At 55.2% G+C, this 20,006-nt stretch overlaps 1 protein-coding gene across 1 annotated transcript; it reads left to right on the top strand.

Moving 5' to 3' along the window:
* ROBO3 (roundabout guidance receptor 3) lies at nucleotides 1,694–18,415 on the top strand. Its single transcript, XM_005667463.3, has 28 exons — nucleotides 1,694–2,508; nucleotides 5,501–5,827; nucleotides 6,132–6,289; nucleotides 6,734–6,854; nucleotides 6,944–7,082; nucleotides 7,374–7,501; nucleotides 7,825–7,949; nucleotides 9,677–9,848; nucleotides 10,176–10,381; nucleotides 10,598–10,679; nucleotides 10,982–11,147; nucleotides 11,330–11,496; nucleotides 12,004–12,125; nucleotides 12,317–12,542; nucleotides 12,755–12,876; nucleotides 13,147–13,318; nucleotides 13,406–13,591; nucleotides 14,315–14,338; nucleotides 14,427–14,469; nucleotides 14,678–14,817; nucleotides 15,091–15,285; nucleotides 15,453–15,591; nucleotides 15,763–15,975; nucleotides 16,363–16,514; nucleotides 16,622–16,732; nucleotides 16,915–17,082; nucleotides 17,551–17,738; nucleotides 18,024–18,415. The coding sequence occupies exons 1-28, from the start codon at nucleotides 2,349–2,351 to the stop codon at nucleotides 18,033–18,035; spliced, it is 4,164 nt and encodes a 1,387-aa protein (XP_005667520.1). The 5' UTR covers nucleotides 1,694–2,348; the 3' UTR covers nucleotides 18,036–18,415.

The following is a 20,006-nucleotide window of genomic DNA, read 5'->3' on the forward strand; positions in this document are numbered from 1 at the left end:
TAAAGGGCCAATTAACTGCGCTGTCTCCGGGAACAAATCCGCTAACAGGGTGACAAGCCCCTAGACGCTGGCAGGCCCTGTGTTTGCTGAGAGGCCGACCGGGAGCAAATCAGGGGATTAGGATGGGGCAGGAGCCACATGGTGGGATGCGGTTTCCTGTCTGCTGCAGCCCTCCCCGCCCCAGAGCAGGACTGGTGCCAGGACACTGAATTTCTGTCCTGGTTCAGCCTCTGGTGTGATGGAACCTAGGTGACCTGGGTAGGTCAGCAGGAGCAGGAACAGAGGACTCCTGAATTGGGAATCTGAAGTGTCAGAGCAGAACAAGGAGTCCAATTTCTCCTTAACAGACCAGCAAACAGGTCCAGGGTATGACATTTCATTGGCAAATAACAGAATTTGGACTCACTTCTGAGTTTGCCATTCTTGAAAAGATTGATTTCTGGTGGGGAAATCTCTTACCACCGTCTGAAGGCAACCTTGCCCTGGAGCAAGGGTCAGACATCAAATCCTGTCTCTTAGTATCCAGTGCTTTGGAAATAATATCTGCTAGCTTCTCTCCCACCTCCCCCAACTCAAGGTCACCCCAATTCAAGTTGTCTCCAGGGCCCCATAGCCCTCACCCAACAAGGACAGAGGAGGTGCTGAAAGAACAGCTCCAGGGCGCAGCCTCTTTTGGAGTGGTCCTGGTGCCCCAGCTCCCCCATACTTTATGCTCTGGCTTTGGGAAGTCACACACAGTGCTGAGGTAAGGGGCTAGGAAGACATCTAAACTCATCAAATTTGAGGCCTTCAAGGGCTGCCCTGAGGATTGAGCCAGGAGATTTGGAGCAAGCCCCCAGCTTGATTAAATTTCCTAGTTCACTTGGACGCTGCCTGCCTAAAATATTCAACTCTTGACTTAGCTTACTTTGGGGTCTGCGTCTCTGTAGCTTCCACTCCTCTGTATCTTGACTGTTCACTTGCCTCCTTCCAGTTCAGAAGTAGCCACCTCTGAGGCAGGTCTTATCACACTGAGCCCTCTGGCCAAACAAGAATCCCAACACTCACCCATCAGCAGGGCCCTACCTCAGATATGAAGGCCTGAGTCTCTCTTACCCCTGACGCCCCAACACTATACCCAGCCCAGGAAAGTATGTGTTTGTGTGTGTGTGTTGGATGGGGAGATCTTCAGGTATAAAGAACTCAGAAGCAGGCTGGGACTGGGTAGGAGTGTGTGAGTAAGTGAGTGAGAGAGAGAGATTGTGTGTATGTGTGTGTGTGTGTGTGTGTGTGTGTGTGTGTGTGTGTGAGAGAGAGAGAGAGAGAGAGAGAGAGAGATGTCCCTCCATCCAAAGGACTTTGGTTACCAAGTTTGAACAGACTTGCAGGAGTTTCACATCAACCCCACCTCTTTTCTTGCCTTTTCAGAAACACTATTATTCTCTTTGTCTTAGTCCCAGATTCTCTGGTTCCCTTTCAGTCTCCTCCAAAAGGTGAAACAATTCAGTAAAATATGTCAGAGCAGAGTAATGCAAAAGCATGCAAATAGATGCAAGATGCCTGGGTCCCCCTCCAGTTTTATCCCTGTGGAGTACCCCGCAAGAACTACTACATTAGGGCATCTGGGGCCCTAGGTAAAGACGCGCCATCTAATTCCCCCGTCTGTCGGTGGAAACCAGGCCACTGCGGCCCAAGTGTTGGACGAGCCGGTTAATTATTCTCCCCCACCCCCAATTTCCGCGCCAAACAGCCGCAGCAGCTTGCATTCCCGCCACTGAGCCCGTGGACCTGGGAGCAAGTTGGAAGCCTGGACTTGGAGAGGAGCAATCTGGCGCTTTGCCTCTGTTTCCTAAGGGCCAGGAAAAGGAAGGAGGGATTCCTCGCTTGAAGTCGGGCAGAAAGGCAAAGTCCAACAAAGCCTCATCCCTATCTTGGGTGCTTTGGGAAAGAAGAGAAACTCTCCTGCGGTGTCCACAAGCGACGCGCGACTCGGGGCACGGGGCGGGGACTCCAACTCGCTCGCTAGGCGACTTTAGTCTCTGGCCCTCCTAGTAGCCTTCCGGGTCGGGGTGGGAGGGTGGAGGGAGGCGGATTAATCCCTTAATTACGCGGTGATCGGCGTGGCACCTGCTTTCCGCCTGCCCAGCTCCCGGGGGACCCCGGCACTGGGGGGGTGGAGAGAGAAGGACGAGGGAAGGAGGAGGGCACGCGGAGGCACGCGCGGTACCCAGGCGCGCCGGGAGGAGAGCGGCACCGTGGCTGGGGCAGCGCGCAGAGGCTGTGGAGGGGCTTACGGCTCCCGGCCCGCGGGTCTCAGACCCAGGGGCTGGGTTCCGAGCCCCCCGCCCCGCTATCAGTCGGGTCGCGCCATGCTGCGCTACCTGCTCAAAACGCTGCTGCAGATGAACCTGTTCGCGGACTCCCTGGCCGGGGACATCTCCAACTCCAGCGACCTGTTCTTCGGCTTCAACTCCTCGGCGACGGCGCTCAACCAAAGCCTGCTGCCCCCGGGCGATCCTTCCGTCAATGGTAAGACCCTGCCCCACGGGATCCAGGGATAGCGGTAAGGTTGGAGGGCGGCGTGGACGAGTAGTCCAAAGCGCTCCTACCCCAAAGTCCGGGACCAAGCGTCCCCCCCCGCCCCCGCCCCAGTGCCTCCCGGACGGTGGGGACCAATGGAAAGTTCGCGGATTGGAGCACCTGAGTGGGGATATCCTGTGGGAGGTCGACGGCTTGGGAGGAGATGGTTGCTGAGTCCAACACCCCTCACCTCCCCAACCAACGCCCACGGCCACCCTGGGTGAGAAGAAACCGAGTAAGAGAGGAGAGGCCCGGACTTGCTGGGAGGGTAGAGGAGGGGCCGCCGTCGCCAGAGGGCCTGGGCCAAGCTGGGCTACTCAGTGACCCAACAAGGTAACAGGTTTTCCTTCAGGATCCTAAGTTTTCCAAGAACTCTCTCAGGACAAGGGTGATGAAGCCAAAATATTAAATGTGTTTGCTACAGAGGGCGACAGGAACAGCGACCAATTCAGAGAAACTTAGAAGTTTGCCCCTCAGAGCTGAGGCTGGCGGACAGCGCGGGCGGCGAGGTCATTACCGCTAATTACGGTGATTAATAAATGACTGAGACAGCGCGCTTTCCTCTAACGCAGCGGGAAGGCGGCGAGAGCTGTTGTCTCAAGCCTGGGGAGAGGCACGAGTGCGCCCCCTGCCGGCCGTGTCGGGACCTCCTTTCCCCAAAGGCTTTTGCCTTTGATTCTCCGTTGGGCCACAGCCTCCCTCCCTCCGTCTCCACCCACTCGGATCTATCAGCCTAGTGCTGGAGACTCCTTGGTGGCAAAAAAGGAGACCAGGGCTATGTGTGTGTGTTTGTGAGTGAGGTACTCCAGGTGCTGGGGGAGGCGCCCCAGAGCCCTATTAGCATGGCCATTAGCTATTCATTAGCTGCTGTCGAAGCATCTCCTGAGACCCGGGATGACAGGGAAGAAATTCCAGGGAAAGAGAGCCTGCAGCTGTGTCTACAGGAATTAGTGGGGAAGAGCCGTCGAGAAGGATGTGGCATGTATGGAGAGAGCAAGGAGGAAGAAGATAAGAATTCTCGTGATGAGTTGGGATTTTCCAATCTCCTGACCCTCCTAGATTCACTGGCAGTTAAGCACAGGCACCTCAGACATGCCTCTGCTCCCTCAGCGTTATTACAGACTGTTTTCACCATATACTGTCTCACTTAAACTCGAAAACTTAAAGAGATGTGTACGGAAGGCCTTGATGGTCACATTTTGCCACCGAGGAAACAAACTCAGGATAATAGTATCCCTGTGGTCACAAAAGCAAAGTAAAGTTTGGCAATAACAAACCGATTTCCATTATACCCAAAGGTTATGTGGAGGAGGGAGGGGGAACATTGGGGCCTGGAAGAATCTGATTCAGGTGGCGACTGTAGAGGCCACAATAAAGTAAGGTGGGCTGAGGAGGAAGAGCTCTTAACTAATGGTAGAATAGCCAAATTCATGGAGCCTTCTCTCAAGAGCGTTACATATATTACCCTCTTATGACACCTCTATCACTGCCCCCACATTACAGACAAAGAAACTTCAACTCAGAGAAATTCAATAATTTGCCCTAATTCTTACAGCTAAGGAAGTGTCAGTGTCTGAGATTGCAGCCTGGGTGGTTCCACAACCTCCCTTGAGCTCTTAACCACCTCAGGGTTGCTCAAGTGGGGTCTGATCTGCCTAAACAAAGACTGGGATGGGATGGAGAAGAGATGCGTGAGAGGCAGAGATTTCCATCTGGAAGGGAGGAAATCGAGAAAAATTCCTTCCTTCCCTAAGTGGGAAGGCCTATTTTCATGTCCCCAACCAATTAAATAAGCTCTCCCCAGAACAGCACCAGCACTGGGCAAACAGTGCAGCTTTGGCTCCATTAGAACTTCTAACACTCGAGACTGGGAGATGAAACGCAATTCCCCACAGAGGCTGGAAGTGAGAGGTCCCAAAGCATTTTGGAACAGGGTGGGAGGGGCGGGGGAAGGGAGGTAGCGCGGGATGGTCCCTGGTTAAGGACACCAGGTTACACGAGGCGACAGCGACACCTACTGGTCATTGCGGGTTACAAATCCACCTTTGAGGAAGCCGGTGGGTGTGAGCAGGCACAAACAGCTCCAGTATCTTGGATCCCAAACTGACTGCAGATGAAGCAAGCAGAAGTCTGTAGGCCAAGTGATGGGCAGGAGTAGACATGGCGGGTGAACGGGTCTGCGTGACCAAGGAAAGGAGAGGAATTCCCCTCTCAATGATTCTTAGCTTTTCTTGGCTACATCAACCTGTAAATAATGTTGAAAATTATGTCCACCCAGAAAAGTAAGATTACTCACTTTTCCACCCCCATTTGCGTTCAAGTCCTGTTACTTCACAGAACCCTGAAACCTGAGTATCTGGGGTGTCAGTAAGAAGGGCACTGTGCGCATTCATGGATTCCAGGTTAAGAACCCCTTTTAGTCCCAGGTCCCAGACCATTCACTTCTCTGTCCTAAGGGAATTCCACCCCCACCCCACCCACACCCCCGCCCCAGGCTGGGGCACAGTCTTCATTTTGCTGGTCCCGGGCAGAGGCCTTGCAGAGGCATAGACCCAGGTGTGGCTCTGGTGCACCACTTACGACTGTTCACAGATCAAAGACGATCTGTGACTGTGAACCAGTGCGTAGAGAAACGGAAAACCAGTCGTCTAGAGGCTCCAACTACTTGCCAAGCCGTGTCCCAGTCACTCTGCACTCCAACTTGGCAGGAGAGGAGGCTATGTCTTTAGCGGGCCCAGGAGTTTGTGTCCCAGATCCTCAACTGATCTGCCTGTCCCTAGGCATCTCCTTTCCAGCCTGAGAACGTCCGGGGCTCTGCCTAGGAGATACACGATCTTACACAGAGAGAGGGTGGGCAGGCGGGGTTCTTTTTCTCTCTGGAACTTCGATATCTTCCCCAATTTCCGGGACTGAGTGCTCTGCGCCTCCCGCTTACCTTTAGGGTCAAGGGTCGGGCCGGAGGACGCGATGCCGCGCATCGTGGAGCAGCCGCCAGATCTGCTGGTCTCGCGAGGAGAGCCGGCCACGCTGCCCTGCCGCGCCGAGGGCCGGCCGCGGCCCAACATCGAGTGGTACAAGAACGGGGCGCGCGTAGCCACTGCGCGCGAGGACCCGCGCGCGCACCGCCTGTTGCTGCCCAGCGGCGCCCTCTTCTTCCCGCGCATCGTGCACGGGCGCCGCGCGCGGCCGGACGAGGGTGTCTACACATGCGTGGCGCGCAACTACTTGGGGGCAGCGGCTAGTAGAAACGCCTCTCTAGAAGTGGCAGGTAGGAGTCTCCTGGTTGCTTGCCGGGCCTGAGGGAGGCGGGAGGGCACCGGGTAATCCTCTCCAGAGCCAGTTGCAATCTCAACCTTTTCAGCAGCTTCCTTTGGGACCAAGATCTTTGGTCTCTAATGCCCACGCGCTGGCCAGAGGAGAACGTGGGCCTGGTATTGCTGCAGCTGGAGAGGAGTTCCGGTCTGCGATGATCCACTTCTCCCCAAGACATGCTCCTGTGTCCTCACCCAGTTATATCGACCCACACTCTGTATTCCTCTTCTTTCTCCCTCTCTTTTTCTCTCTTTCTCCAGTCCTCCGTGACGACTTCCGGCAGTCTCCAGGGAACCTGGTGGTGGCAGTGGGGGAGCCAGCAGTAATGGAATGCGTACCCCCCCGCGGCCACCCGGAACCTTCCGTGTCCTGGAAGAAGGACGGTGCTAGACTCAAAGAGGAGGAGGGAAGGATCACGGTGAGGGGTGGGGCCATGGCTGGGGATAGACCTGGGAGCCAGGGTCAAGGCCAGGGACCTAGGCTATGGGTCTGGGACATGCCTCAAGGAGGAAGACCTGAATCTAAAGGTCTTAGAAGGGCAAGGGAAAATGTCCTGGAAGTGATAAGACAGGAGACTTAAAACTGGGGCATTAGCTGACCAGAGGCTGAGAGTCGGCTAGTGAATGGGGATAAATCAGCAGGGGTAGGATGGAGTTGGTACAGGAAGGTGGGGAACATGATGCTGTGGGAACAGGGTGGAGATGGTTTGGGCTGTGGGAGAAGAAATGCACCTGAGCCCCCACCTTGGGCAAATCCCTCAAGGATTTCTGATCTCATAAGTGGGTCTTCTTCATTGGCTGGGTATGAGGATCCAATAAACAGATATGCTTTGATGGCTATAAAGGAGCAAAGTTTCCTGCAGATCCGTGGAGGGAAGCTGATGATGTCACTCACGCTCAAGAGCGATGCAGGGATGTACGTGTGTGTGGCCTCCAATATGGCAGGAGAACGGGAGAGTGGAGCAGCCAAACTTGTGGTCCTGGGTAGGCACACGGAGTTTTGGATTTCTGGTAGCCTGGGGAGTCAGTAGGTGTGCAGACCCCCTGACTATCCACTCACTCCCTCTCCACAGAGCGTCCCTCATTCCTGCGTAGACCAGTGAATCAGGTGGTCTTGGCTGATGCCCCTGTGGATTTCCCATGTGAGGTGCAGGGAGATCCCCCACCTCGACTAAGCTGGCGCAAGGAGGATGGGGAACTGCCCACAGGCAGGTGAGAAGCCCCCTCCTACTGCCTATAAGGACACCCAACCAACTTAAGAACATACCAACCCCTAGAAAACTGGGGAGGGGGGGCATCTCTCACTTGACACAGAGAACTCTGTTCCCCACAGCCAGTGGCCCCTGCCCTCAGCAGTACCCACCTCCATTCATGGGTCCACGGGTACCAGTATCTGTCTCTGCCAAGGTCTTTTATGTACCCTGATCCTGTTGTTTGTCCTGGGGGAGCAAGAAGGGGTCTGTAGCTGTGGCCAACCCAGCCTGGGGGTGGGGAGTGGAGCAGGTATGAGATCCGGAGCGACCACAGCCTTTGGATCAGCCGTGTAAGTGCTGAAGATGAGGGGACGTACACCTGTGTGGCGGAGAACAGCGTGGGCCGTGCGGAAGCTTCCAGCTCCCTCAGTGTTCACGGTGAGGGCCCCACAGTGAGATAAAGGAAGATGGAGGTTGGGGCGAAGTGGAGAATGCAGAAAAAGGATGGAGTGGAAGATACGGGTGGGTCACCAGGGACATGGGACCACCTGCAGCAAGGATGAGATAGGGAAGCTGGAGGATGTGCTGAAGTGGAGAGTGAAGCAAAAGGATGGAGTGGGAGGGATGGGTGGGTCACCCGAGACTTCTGGAAAGAAATGAAGGAGGAGAAAGCCAAGCTTGAGCTTCCCTCTATGGTTCCCTCCCCCTCGCTGCTTAGTACTTCTGACTCTCTGTTCCTTTATCTCCCCTCCCCTTCCCAGTCCCGCCCCAGCTGGTGACCCAGCCCCAGGACCAGATGGTGGCTCCTGGAGAGAGTGTGGCTTTCCAGTGCGAGACCAAAGGAAACCCCCCACCTGCTATCTTCTGGCAGAAGGAGGGAAGCCAGGTAGGTGGCCAACTCCAGGGCCTTCCCACCTGCTTCTCCTCTGGGTCTTAGCCTCCCTCTCCCCACATTCTGCAGACCTCGCTCTGGAACTCTGTCTTACCTTTGGTCCTCCCAGAAACCCTGGCAGGTTATTTGGAAAAATTAAACAGGATAATGAATATAAAAGGTCTGGAACATACGGTAATAATATGTTTAGGAGGCAGGGAACAGTCTCCTATGGTAATGACCTGGAGAATCTCTCTGTGTTGGGCAAGGCTGTCCTGAGGATGTAGCAGATCCAATTAGATCCCTCCTTCAGACACCTGGGACCTGGGCTTCAACATTCTGCTGTGGGAGTTCCCACTGTGGCTCAGCAGTAATGAGCCTGACTAGTATCCATGAGGACACAGGTTTGATCCCTGGCCCCTCTCAGTGGTTTAATGATCCAGCATTGCTGCGAGCTGAGGTATAGTTCGCAGACTCCACTTGGATCTGGTGTTGCTGTGACTGTGGTGCGGGCCGGCAGCTGTAGCTCCAATTAGATCCCTAGCCTGGGAACTTCTATGTGCCGTGGGTTCAGCCTTTAAAAAATGAAAAAAACAAAAAACCACCACCACCCACAAAACATTCTGCTCTGGAAAGCCGGTTCTGTACCAAAGCTCTTCAGGGTAGAATAATCACTTGCTCTTCTACTTACAAAGGACTTCCACCAGAGGGAGCTCACAGTCACCCCTTCAACCTTAGCACAAAATATACTACTGGAATAACCATGAACTGATGTTACAACATAAGTAATGCCCTGGAAGGGAAGGGTGGGAAAGTCTGATTAACCCCATCCCTCTGGGAAACCAAGCAACTCACCACCCACTACATGATTCCAAATCCATAGGCACAATTTTCCAACATCTTTTCTAGCACTGATGACTGCTGCATTTTAATTAGATTATTAAATGCACGAAATGCTGATGGTAGTAGAGTGTGAGAGTAAGTTTCAGTCAGGGGCTCAGCATGTTGCCATTTATCCTGGAACTATTATCCTGAAACCCAAACCTGCTTCCCTAGGTTCCCTGTATCTGATGTAAAACATTAAAGGGGGTGGTACTTAACATTTATCATTCAATGTACTGAAAGAGTTTCAGCTAATTACTTGACTTAATTCTCAAAAACTATACTCTAACAGTCAAGTTTGGGTTGGAGTTCCCGTCGTGGCTCAGTGGTTAATGAATCCGACCAGGAACCATGAGGTTGCAGGTTCGATCCCTGGCCTTGCTCAGTGGGTTAAGGACACAGCATTGCCATGAGTTGTGGTGTAGGTTGCAGACACGGCTCAGATCCCGCGTTGCTGTGGCTCTGGTGTCGGCCGGTGGCTACAGCTCTGATTAGAACCCTAGCCTGGGAACCTCCATATGCCTCAGGAGCGGCCCTAGAAAAGCAAAAAGGCAAAAAAAAAAAAAAAAAAAAAAAAGTCAAGTTTGGGGAAATTGGGGCTCAGGAACGTTAAATAGCTTGTTCACAGTTTTCCAACTAGTAGAGCTGGGTTGTGTACCTTAAAATCATCTAATAAAATCCCCTTATTCTTGTGAATAGGTTTAACTAGTTTTCCCAAGGTCACAGAACTAGCTGGAGACCGAGTATGAACTAGAACCCTAGGAATCTCTGGATTCTGGGGTTGATGAGAATGGGAGTTCTCCCTGCCAGATGCCAGCCCATTTTTTCATTCCCACTTCCATTCCTTGCTCTGTCCCCAGGCCCTGCTATTCCCCAGTCAGTCACTTCAGCCCACGGGGCGCTTCTCAGTCTCTCCCAGAGGCCAGCTCAATATCACTGAAGTGCAGAGTGGGGATGCTGGCTACTATGTGTGCCAGGCTGTCAGTGTGGCCGGCAGCATCCTGGCCAAGGCTCTGCTGGAGGTAAAAGGAGGTACGTGCCTGGGGAATAGGTCTGGAAGGCTCTGGAAGGAAATGGCCTTCCAGGCCTGGAAGGAAATAATGGTTTAAAGAGAGCTGTTTTTCTTGGAGTCTATGTTATTACGTCTGCGTTGGGAGAGATGTGTTCCTGAGACACATCCTTGAAATTTGGAAATCAGGCACAGAAGCCACTAACAGATGGCTGTTCCCAGGCAGAGTCAACAGATGGTTATGGAAACCCCTCTGATATCTGGGTGAGGGGACGTGAAGGCGAGGACAAGGGGCTGGTTGCCTGAACCCAGGATCCTCCCCTGAGATGCCCAAGTTCTTCCTCTCTCAGCCTCCCTGGATGGGCTGCCTCCCATCATCCTCCAGGGACCAGCCAATCAGACACTGGCTCTTGGCTCCTCTGTGTGGCTGCCATGCAGAGTGACTGGAAACCCTCAACCTAGTGTCCAATGGCTGAAGGATGGGCAGTGGCTGCAGGGGGATGATGTCCAGCTCAACCTAATGGCCAATGGTACCCTGTACATCACCAATGTTCAGGTGAGTCTTGCACCTGGGGCCCAATAACTGAGAATGGCCACGTGGTCCACATGTCCAGCTCTAGTACCTGCTGTGACTTGAACTCCATCTCTGCCCTTCTGCTCTCAGGCCACCTAGAATGACAGCACCCTCTCCATCCTCCTGTGTACCCATGACCACCCCCTCGTCCTCCCTTGCTCCATTCCCGGTCTGCCAGTCTGCTACCCTCTCCTATAGGAAACGCACATGGGATTCTACAGCTGTGTGGCCAAGAGTCCCACGGGAGAGGCCACCTGGAGTGGCTGGCTTAGGAGGCAGGGTGAGTTCTTCCTTTGTTCCCTTGTTTGGCCAGCAGCCTTTTCCAAACCTGCTTCAAAGGTAGTCAGTACCTCCTCAAACCCAGGACTGATTTTAGCTTCCAAATGCCATGATCATGGTGGCAGGGAGGAGGAGGACAGAAGTGTTGCTCTTGGGAGGCAGACAGGAGCAGGGGTTAGCTCCTACATCCCCTCTTCTCCCTCACCACTGTCACAGCTCCATAGCTCCTCTGGGAAGGAGGCAGGCTACACTGGGGCCATCTTTTTCTCATCCTTCTACTTAAAGATTATCTCCTCACTGCAGAAGACTGGGGAGGATCACCAGACCCCCCTACAGAACCCAGTAGCCCTCCGGGGCCTCCCTCTCAGCCGGTGGTCACGGAGATCTCCAAGAACAGCATCACTCTGGCCTGGAAGCCCAACCCACAAGCTGGGGCCGCAGTCACCTCTTATGTGATAGAGGCCTTCAGGTATAGAGAAAGTTTGGCATGTAAACCTGGAAAGTTACAAGAGAGGGCTCCTATGTTCTTAAATAGTCGTTGCTATTGTGGGAGAGGTCTTCTTGTTCCATCTCCAAGGGTGAGGAGGTCATAGGGAGTGACAGAGAATGGATGTAATGGCTCAGACAGCTGTCACCCCATTCTTGCGGTAGCCAAGCTGCTGGCAACACCTGGCGGACAGTGGCAGATGGCGTGCAGCTGGAGACCCACACCGTCAGCGGTCTGCAGCCCAATACCATCTACCTGTTCCTGGTGCGGGCTGTGGGAGCTTGGGGCCTCAGCGAGCCCAGCCCCGTCTCTGAGCCCGTCCGCACCCTAGGTGAGTAAGGTCAGGGTCCCTGGCTTGTGGGTGTGCAACACTGCAGGTTGCCCCTTCCCCCCAAACCATGGCACCTGTCTGGTTCTGGGTCTGCCGTGGTGGCCTGGCCTGAAACAGGAGGCTATGCTTCCCTCTCATTGAGGAAACAAGAGAGAGAAAGAGAGGGAGATCGATTCAGTCATCTTGATAGCTCCTCACTTCTGAGCCTTTTATCCAGAGTTAATACAGATTATAAGGACTAGAAGGAACCTTGAAGGACCACCATATAAGAGATGGGGGTAAGCCCTTTAAATGGTGCATATGTAGTTACACAGAATACTCTTGTTAGCTGGACACCCTGCCTCACCTCTGGAAGCTCTTCTCCTGGCCAGCCTGCTCCTGACCTTGGGATGTGCTCTGGAGTACTAAGTGGTTTGTGGGGCAGGACAGAGGTGGGACATATGCTCACTTTCAGTCCTGCCTCCCTGTCCCTGGTGGCACCTGCTGAGTGGGCTTTTTGATCAATAGACAGCAACCCATCCAGGCCAGTGGAGGACCCATGGAGAGGCCAGCGGGGCCTAGCTGAAGTGGCTGTGCGGATGCAGGAGCCCATAGTCCTTGGGCCCCGGACCCTGAAGGTGTCCTGGACTGTGAGTGTAGTGTAGGGATGAGGTTAGGGGTGGAGATGATGATGGAGACATAGAAGGCTCCATGAATGGCTATGGGAGAGTGGGGGGGATGAGTGGCTGGAGAAAATGGGCTGAGGGGAGGAGGGGCTGGACTGGAGGACTTGTGTGGCTCCACCCTCTGGCTCTAGTATGCTTGGTCCTGTCTCCTGCAGGTAGATGGCCCAGTCCAGCTGGTGCAAGGTTTCCGAGTCTCTTGGAGGGTAGCAGGTCCTGATGGGGGAAGCTGGACATTGCTGGACCTACAGTCCCCAAGCCAGCAAAGTACTGTGCTAAGAGGACTCCCCCCAGGGACCCAAATTCAGATCAAGGTGCAAGCTCAAGGCCAAGAGGGGCTGGGGGCTGAAAGCCCCTTTGTGACCAGGAGCATTCCTGAGGAGGGTAAGGGGGTGGGGCCCAGAGCTGCTGGAGGAACAAGAGGGAGGAGGGAGTCGGGGAGGAGGAAGCCTCACCCAGAAAGCAAGGAGGGGGTGGGAAGGAGGTATGCTTTTCAGTTTGCCAAGATGTTAGAACTGGAGGGGAAAGGCTGGGGCATGAGGGGCAGCTTGCAATGACTGTCTGTGTCCTTCTCACCATGCTCCACCCTGGCCCAGTCCCCAGTGGTCCCCCCCAGGGAGTGGCAGTGGCCTTGGGGGGTGAAGGCAACAGCAGTATCACTGTGTCCTGGCAACCTCCGCTCCCCTCCCAGCAAAATGGGGTCATCAAGGAATACCAGGTGCAGGGGTTGAGAAGGGACCGGGTGGGCTGGCTGGGGAGTGGAGGGAGAGGGGGACGGAGGGGCTAGGATTAAGGAAGAGAGAGCTTTGGGACTCTGGCTTTGGGACTGGGCACGAACTTGGGGGAAAGAGAGGAGAGAAGTTTCGGAGTGTTCCCTCCAGGCTGAATTACGCCTGGCTAAGCCCCTGCTACCATGCAGAGCTCCAAGTTTACTCGTGAGGCCAGAATCCGTTTCTGACCCTCTAAACCCGGCTCTCGGCCTCTCCAGATCTGGTGCCTGGGCAATGAGAGCCGCTTCCACCTCAACCGGTCCGCGGCAGGCTGGGCGCGCTCGGCGGTGCTCCGGGGGCTGCTGCCCGGTCTCCTCTACCGGACCCAGGTCGCCGCTGCCACTAGCGCGGGCGTGGGCGTAGCCAGTGCCCCGGTGTCGGTGCTGTTGCGTGAGTCCGGGAGGGCGGGGCCGGGATTTAAGGGGGATCCTGGGGGTAGCGGTGCCTCTACTCCCCTCACCTATCTGACCCCCACAGCGTCCCCGCCGGAACTGGAGCCTGGGCTCGAAGTGGGCCCGGGGCTGGCGGAGCGGCTGGCGCGGGTGCTTCGGGAGCCAGCCTTCCTCGCGGGCAGCGGCGCCGCCTGCGGGGCGCTGCTACTCGGGCTCTGCGCCGCCCTCTACCGGCGCCGGAGGCAGCGCAAGGAGCTCAGTCACTATACCGGTGAGAGCCGGGACCGGGGACTTCTGGGGACCTAAAGGAGGGCCTCGGAGTGGGTGGAGCCTGGAGATCCCGCCCCCCAGGGAGGGGGAGACTGGAAGGAGAGAAAGAGGGAGGGGATGGGGCTCGACATCTCAGGGAGTAGGAGTGGAGTCAGGAGGAGGGTCCGCACAGGAGCTCAACCCCCAGGACGGGGTGGAGCTGCCCACGGGGGAATCTGGAGCTGTCTAGGGCGGGAGGGGGGACGGGGGAGGGGCGGGCCCGAAGGGGGCTGGGCGGGACCTGAGTTGGCGAAGAGGAGGTGATAATGGCCCTTAAAATGTGCTGGGCAGTAGCAGGCTTTGCTGCCAGCCTTCCCTTCCTGGGCCTGGAGACTAGGGGCTGGCCGGAGGGATAGGGCGAAGATCCCTAGCGTTAAATTGTGAGGTGGCGTCTGGATGGAAAGGAGGTGATGGAGTTCCGCTTCTCCTTGGGAAGGGCGTGTCTGGAGGGATCTAAGGTCTCCTAGATCAGTGGTTCCCAATCTTCATTTTGCACAGAAATCACTTGGGGGCTTTAGAAAAATATGGATGCCTGAGCCACACACCTAGGAATTTTGATGGTATTGGTCCAGGGTACAGCCTGAGTGGTGGAATTGGGACCAGGGCCAAGGAGTGGACAAGAATATGGATATTCTGACTTTTCCCCCCATTTCCCTTCTTTCTCCCACGGGTTTCTTTTCGGAAGCCTCCTTTGCCTACACACCTGCAGGTGAGCCATCTCTGCCCCCCCACCCCTGGGAGGGGGTGTTCAGACCCCCAGTAGGGGCGCTTCTCACAGTCTCCCCCCCCCCCCCCAGTGTCCTTCCCACACTCAGAGGGCCTGTCAGCAGCCAGTTCCAGGTAATTCTCTTAACTCATCTCCCAAGGATAATCCCCTCCCTGGAGAGACCACTCCCTTACCCCCTAGGCCTCACTGCCTCCTGGTGCTGGCTCTCCCTCCTCCCACCCCCACACTCGCCATCACTGTCCCACAGCTTCCATTACCCCAGCCTCCCTACTTCGCTGGCCTCTTCAGGCTCTCTCCCAACGTCCACCTGCTGTTCTTCAGGCCACCAATCGGCCTTGGCCCTGCTCCTTATCCATGGCTGGCAGACTCGTGGCCCCACCCATCTCGGAGCCCCTCAGCGCAGGAACCCAGGGGAAGCTGTTTTCCCAGCAATCCTGATCCTGACGACAGATATTACAATGGTGAGGAGTTCTGATTCCCTCAGGGGCATTCCTGGAGGCCCCACACCTTCTCCTCTGGACCTACTGGGGCAAACTGAAGCAGGCCGAGCCTTCCTGAGGCTGGCGGGTCCTTGGGAGGCTGTGAGCTGATGGAGCCTCTCTCATGCCTAACCTTTTTCCTGGGTTGGGACTTGGGAAGAAGAGACATCTCCTTTGCCTTCCATTCTCCTGTTGTCCTCTATTTTTCTGTCTCTGCCCGTCTCCTCCCCTGGGCCTCTTCTTTCTCCCCCTCAGAAGCAGGGATCTCCCTTTACCTGGCTCAGACGGCCCGGGGCACGGCCGCCCCTGTGGAGGGTCCTGTCTACAGCACCATTGACCCAGCGGGAGAGGAGCTGCAGACCTTCCACGGGGGCTTCCCCCCACATCCCTCAGGGGAGCCAGGCACCTGGAGCCAGTATGCTCCTCCAGAATGGAGCGAGGGGGACAGCGGTATGACTGCAGTTCCTAACTTCTATTTTGGCCCTGAGCAGTGTCTCCCCAAAGAGTATCCTCCACCCTGCCCCTCGGGGACCTAGCCCAGCACTTCCTTCTGACATGTCTCACCTCTGTCTGTTTTCTGCCTACCTCTTGATGTGTCCCCACCCTGCTCTCCTCAGGAGCCAGGGGAGGCAAAGTAAAGCTTCTGGGAAAACCTGTACAGATGCCCTCCCTCAGCTGGCCAGAAGCCCTGCCACCTCCACCCCCTTCCTGTGAGCTGGGCTGCCTAGAGGGGCCCGAGGAGGAGCTGGAGGGCGGGTAAGGATGCACCCTGCCTGCAGATGCCCTGTATATGTGGGACCAGCCTAGGGGTCCAGGGTCAGGGGCAAGGTGGAGATGTCGGGAGAAGAAGGGAGGAAGGCAACGGAAGGCCAAAGGGATGTGTGAAGCTACTCAGTCATCACTACCCTGCTGCCTCTTTGCCTCCAGCTCAGGGCCAGAGGAGTGGTGCCCACCAGTGCCTGAGAGGAGCCACGTGGCAGAACCCAGCTCCAGCGGGGGCTGCTTAGTCCCTTTGTCCCGAGCGGAAACCCCCTCTCCCACACCTTCCTATGGACAGCAGTCCACAGCCACTCTCACCCCCTCACCTCCCGACCCTCCCCGGCCCCCCACTGACATTCCCCATCTCCACCAGATGCCCAGGTAGGGAGGTATACAGTACCTTGCATGTTCCAGGCCTTCTGTACCTATCTATTCAGTGGATGAATATATGGGCAGATGAATGGATGAATGGATGAATCTGGGGTATGGAGATCTCGGCTGTACTGGGGAGAAGTGTGATTTGGGGAGAAATGTGAGGCTGACGGCCTCTTGCTCCCTTCAGACTGTTTCTCCATTTGAGTGACTCTGCATGCTTCCTGGGGCATTTCAGAGATGACTTTCCTTGTGTTCCACTAGCCTGGGAGCCTTGTGAGGGGTTGGATGTATTTTATTCATCTAATATTAGGTCGATTGTCTTGCACAGTGCCTAGCACACAGTAGGCACTTAATGTTTGTTGAGTGAACAAACGAGGCCTCATGTCATTGCAGGAGGGTGCCCCTTGGGCCAAGTTCCCCTCTCAGTGTATCCCAGCCCACTCTGGGTAGCCATGAGGGGAGGCCTGCTGGCCCAGGTGCTGGCCACACAGCGCCCCATCACCTCATCCCCAGCCCTGTCCCTGGTATAGCCAGCAGTGCTCCAGGTGAGTCTGTGGAGACCTCAATTTACCCCTCGTCCCCCCAAAGCTTGTTTCCCCTTCATCCCCAAACCTTTTTCTGGACCCTCTTTTTTTCTTACTCCTCTCCTCAGGGAGAGCCCTGCAGGTGCCTGGGGAGATGACTCCTCCACTTCACGGACCTCGTGCCCGGATCCGGAAGAAACCCAAGGCTATTCCCTACAGACGGGAGCACAGCCCGGGTGGTGAGGGGCCCATGAGCCTGGGAAATGGTGACAGTAAGGGGGACAGGCAAGGGTGAGCTCAGCAGGCTGGAGGAGGGAGCAAGTGAACCCAAATCTTGGGCACTTTGTTGGCAGCCTCTTGGTGCCAGGGAGAGGGACTGGGAGAAAGCAGGAGACTCTGCTGAAAACAGGTCTCTCCCCAGACTTGCCACCACCACCCTTGCCACCACCAGAGGAAGAGGCAAGCTGGGCTGTGGGGCTTCGAGCAGCAGGCAGCATGTCCTCCTTGGAACGGGAGCGGGAGCAGAGTGGAGAAAGGAGGATGGTGCAGGCTGGGCCCCTGGGGGCCCAGAGGGGCCCCCACCTGGATGGTAAGGAGGGGCATTGCTACACAAAGAAGCTGGGCTTTGGGACTGGAGCCTAGTAGTACAATACAGATGGTGCCACTGATGCAGTAATTTTCAATTCAGCTCACGCCAGACCTCTAGCTGTGTTCATGCCTTAGATCCTCATCAAAGATACTTGTCTCTGTAGCTCCCTCTGAGCAAAACCCCAAGTTCCCACACTGTATCCTTTCCCAGGAGTGAAGCCCAGATGAGAAAAGAATCAGAGCTGGGCTCTCTGCCCAGTTTTCCCAAGGCCCTCTCTGCATGGGAGTTCCTCATGGGTTTCTGAGCATGTGCTAGGTCAAGGCCATGGGCTGGCACTCTGCTTCTTGTCAGGATGGTCTGCCTTTAGCTCTTCTTCCAGGTGGGACTGGTGTTTGGGGTGGCACAGGAGCCAAGCAGTGAAGTTTGTTCCCTGCCTGGTCCCGACTGCCCTTCTCTCTTGTGCTGCAGAGGAGGCCTGGCTCCCCTACAGCCGACCCAGCTTCTTATCCCGGGGCCAGGGCACCAGCACCTGTTCCACAGCTGGCAGCAACTCTTCCAGGGGCTCTGGCAGCTCTCGGGGCTCCCGGGGCCCTGGACGGAGTAGGAGTCGGAGCCGAAGCCAGAGCCAAAGGCCAGGAGGACAGAAACGTGGAGAGGTGGGGGCTGGGGAGGGTGGGCCAAGGGATGATTAAAAACAGGGAGGTAGAGGGGGCTTGTGGAGGAAATGTCAGATGCAGGAGACCCAGTGAGTAAGAAGGGAGGACTCCTGGAGAACAAGTGACAAAGGGTGAAGACGCAATGACATGACGGAGGGGCCTGAGCTCTATAGGAGAGCTGGATCAGGAGAGAGGCTGCTGAGAAAAGAGGAAGATCCCCACTGCGGCCTGTCTGCCCCGGCCAAGGCCTTGCAAACCAGCCTCTCGCCCTCTCTCTCTCTCTAGGAACCGAGATGACCTTTGATGAAATACCAGAAGTTCCATGGGGAAGGGCTTGTCCCTGGGCCAGGAGCCTGGACGGGAACCTATCCCCCTGGTGAAAGAGGGGGTGAGCAGAGAGGAGCAGGGAGTAGTCTCTTCCCTCTCGGCAATGATGCGTGGGGCTCCCTGAGGAACTGACTTAGAAGCCAGAGAGCCAGCTCTTCCCTTGCTATCTGAGACCCATTCATAAAGAAAGACAATTAAAAAGAGTCTGATCAGAATCCTGGGCCCTGTTTGTCTGGTTCTGGGCAGGTCGGTGGGGAGAAAGGGGGCTGTGAATGTGTGTATATCATTTGAATTTCTTCTGTCAAAAGCAGTAGGTGAGAAATCTAAAAAAAAAAGGGGGGGATACAAATGAACTTATTTGCAGAACAGAAACAAGACTCACAGGTTTTGAAAAACTTACAGTTACCGAAGGGGATGGGGGTGGGGTGGAGGTTGGGGTGGGGTGGGGAGGGATGGGCTGGGTGTTTGGGATTGGCACGTGCACATGGAGGTATATGGAATGATTGGCCAATGGGGACCTGCTGTACAGCACAGAGAATTCTACCCAATATTTTGTGATAATCTATGTGGGAAAAGAATGCAAGAGAGAATGGATATGTGTACATAGATAACTGAATCACTTTGTTGTATAGCAGAAATGATCCCAACATTGTAAATCAACTGTACCAAGCAGTAGGCGAGGGCAGGGCTAAGAAAAGCCACCTGTCCCACCTCTAGAAGAAGCTGAAGCCACTGTCTCCCCACAACCAGGGGGACTTTGCCAATAACCAAGAGCAAGGACCTTGTTCTTCCTTCTGAGCAGAGCCAGACCATCCCTGGGTGCCCTCCCACTCCTCTCTAAGCAAGCACACCCCTTCACCGCAATGATTTTAAAAAACTCAAAGAAAGGAAGAGCTGTAGTTCCTATCATGGCTCAGCGGGTTAAAAACCCAACTACTATCCATGAGGATTCAGGTTTGATCCCTGGTCTTGCTCAGTGAGTTAAATGATCCAGTGTTGCTCTGGCTGTGGTGTAGGCCAGCAGCTGCAGCTCCAATTCAAGATTCAACACCTAGCCCGGGAACTTCCATATGTCCTAAAAAGAAGGAAAAAAAAACAAAGAAAGAAAGATTAAAGAAAGAAAGAAAGAAAGAAAGAAAGAAAGAAAGGAAGGAAGGAAGGAAGAAAGAAAGAAAGGAAGAAAAAGAAAAAGAAGGAAGGAAGGAAAAGAAAAGAAAGAAAGAAAGAAAAGAAAAGAAAGGATGGATGGGAGGAAGGGGCTGGCCATTAAGGAAAAGTGGTCTTTGTCAGATCCCTGGCCCCTCACAGACAGCGTATGTAGATGGGCACCTCTTGGGCAGGTTAGGCTCAGATGTAATTGGTTAGGCTGGCAGAAATATTTTTAAAATTTGGCCATGAATGTCATAGTCCCCATCACCGGTGTCCATGCCACTCACTGGACATCTGAGGTCTATTTCCTTCTCACTTGCTCAGCAACTGCCTCAGGCTCTCAGGAAATGGCCACTGACCCCCGGTCCCAGGCTCTGGCCGCTCCTGCCACTTTGACCTACGTGTGTACAAATCCCGTTTGCTCATTCAGTCTGGCAAATGGGATTGGCATGTTTTCAAAAGGAATTTTACCAGGAAGTTAAAAGAAAAACAAAATCCATAAAAGGAAAAGCAAATGGAGAGGAACGAATGTGTATCTGGGCTCCGATTTCCCATCCTGAGGTCACACCGTCCAGCCAGCCAGGCCTGGTGAGGCAGCAGGACCCCCACCCAGCCTGCCTCCCTCAGCTGCTGGGGTTTGGAGGATTCTCACCCTCTTTCAGGGCTTGCTTCCCAATCGGCCCTCCCCGAGGGTATCTTCCCTCGGCCCTGGCCAGGCTCAGGAGCATCCCCCCCCACGTATGGGCTCTGCCCTGAACATCCCTCCAAGTCAGATGGATGCAGCCCTGCATG

The sequence above is a fragment of the Sus scrofa genome, chromosome 9 (genome assembly GCF_000003025.6).
Source record: "Sus scrofa isolate TJ Tabasco breed Duroc chromosome 9, Sscrofa11.1, whole genome shotgun sequence".
Lineage (NCBI taxonomy): Eukaryota > Metazoa > Chordata > Mammalia > Artiodactyla > Suidae > Sus > Sus scrofa.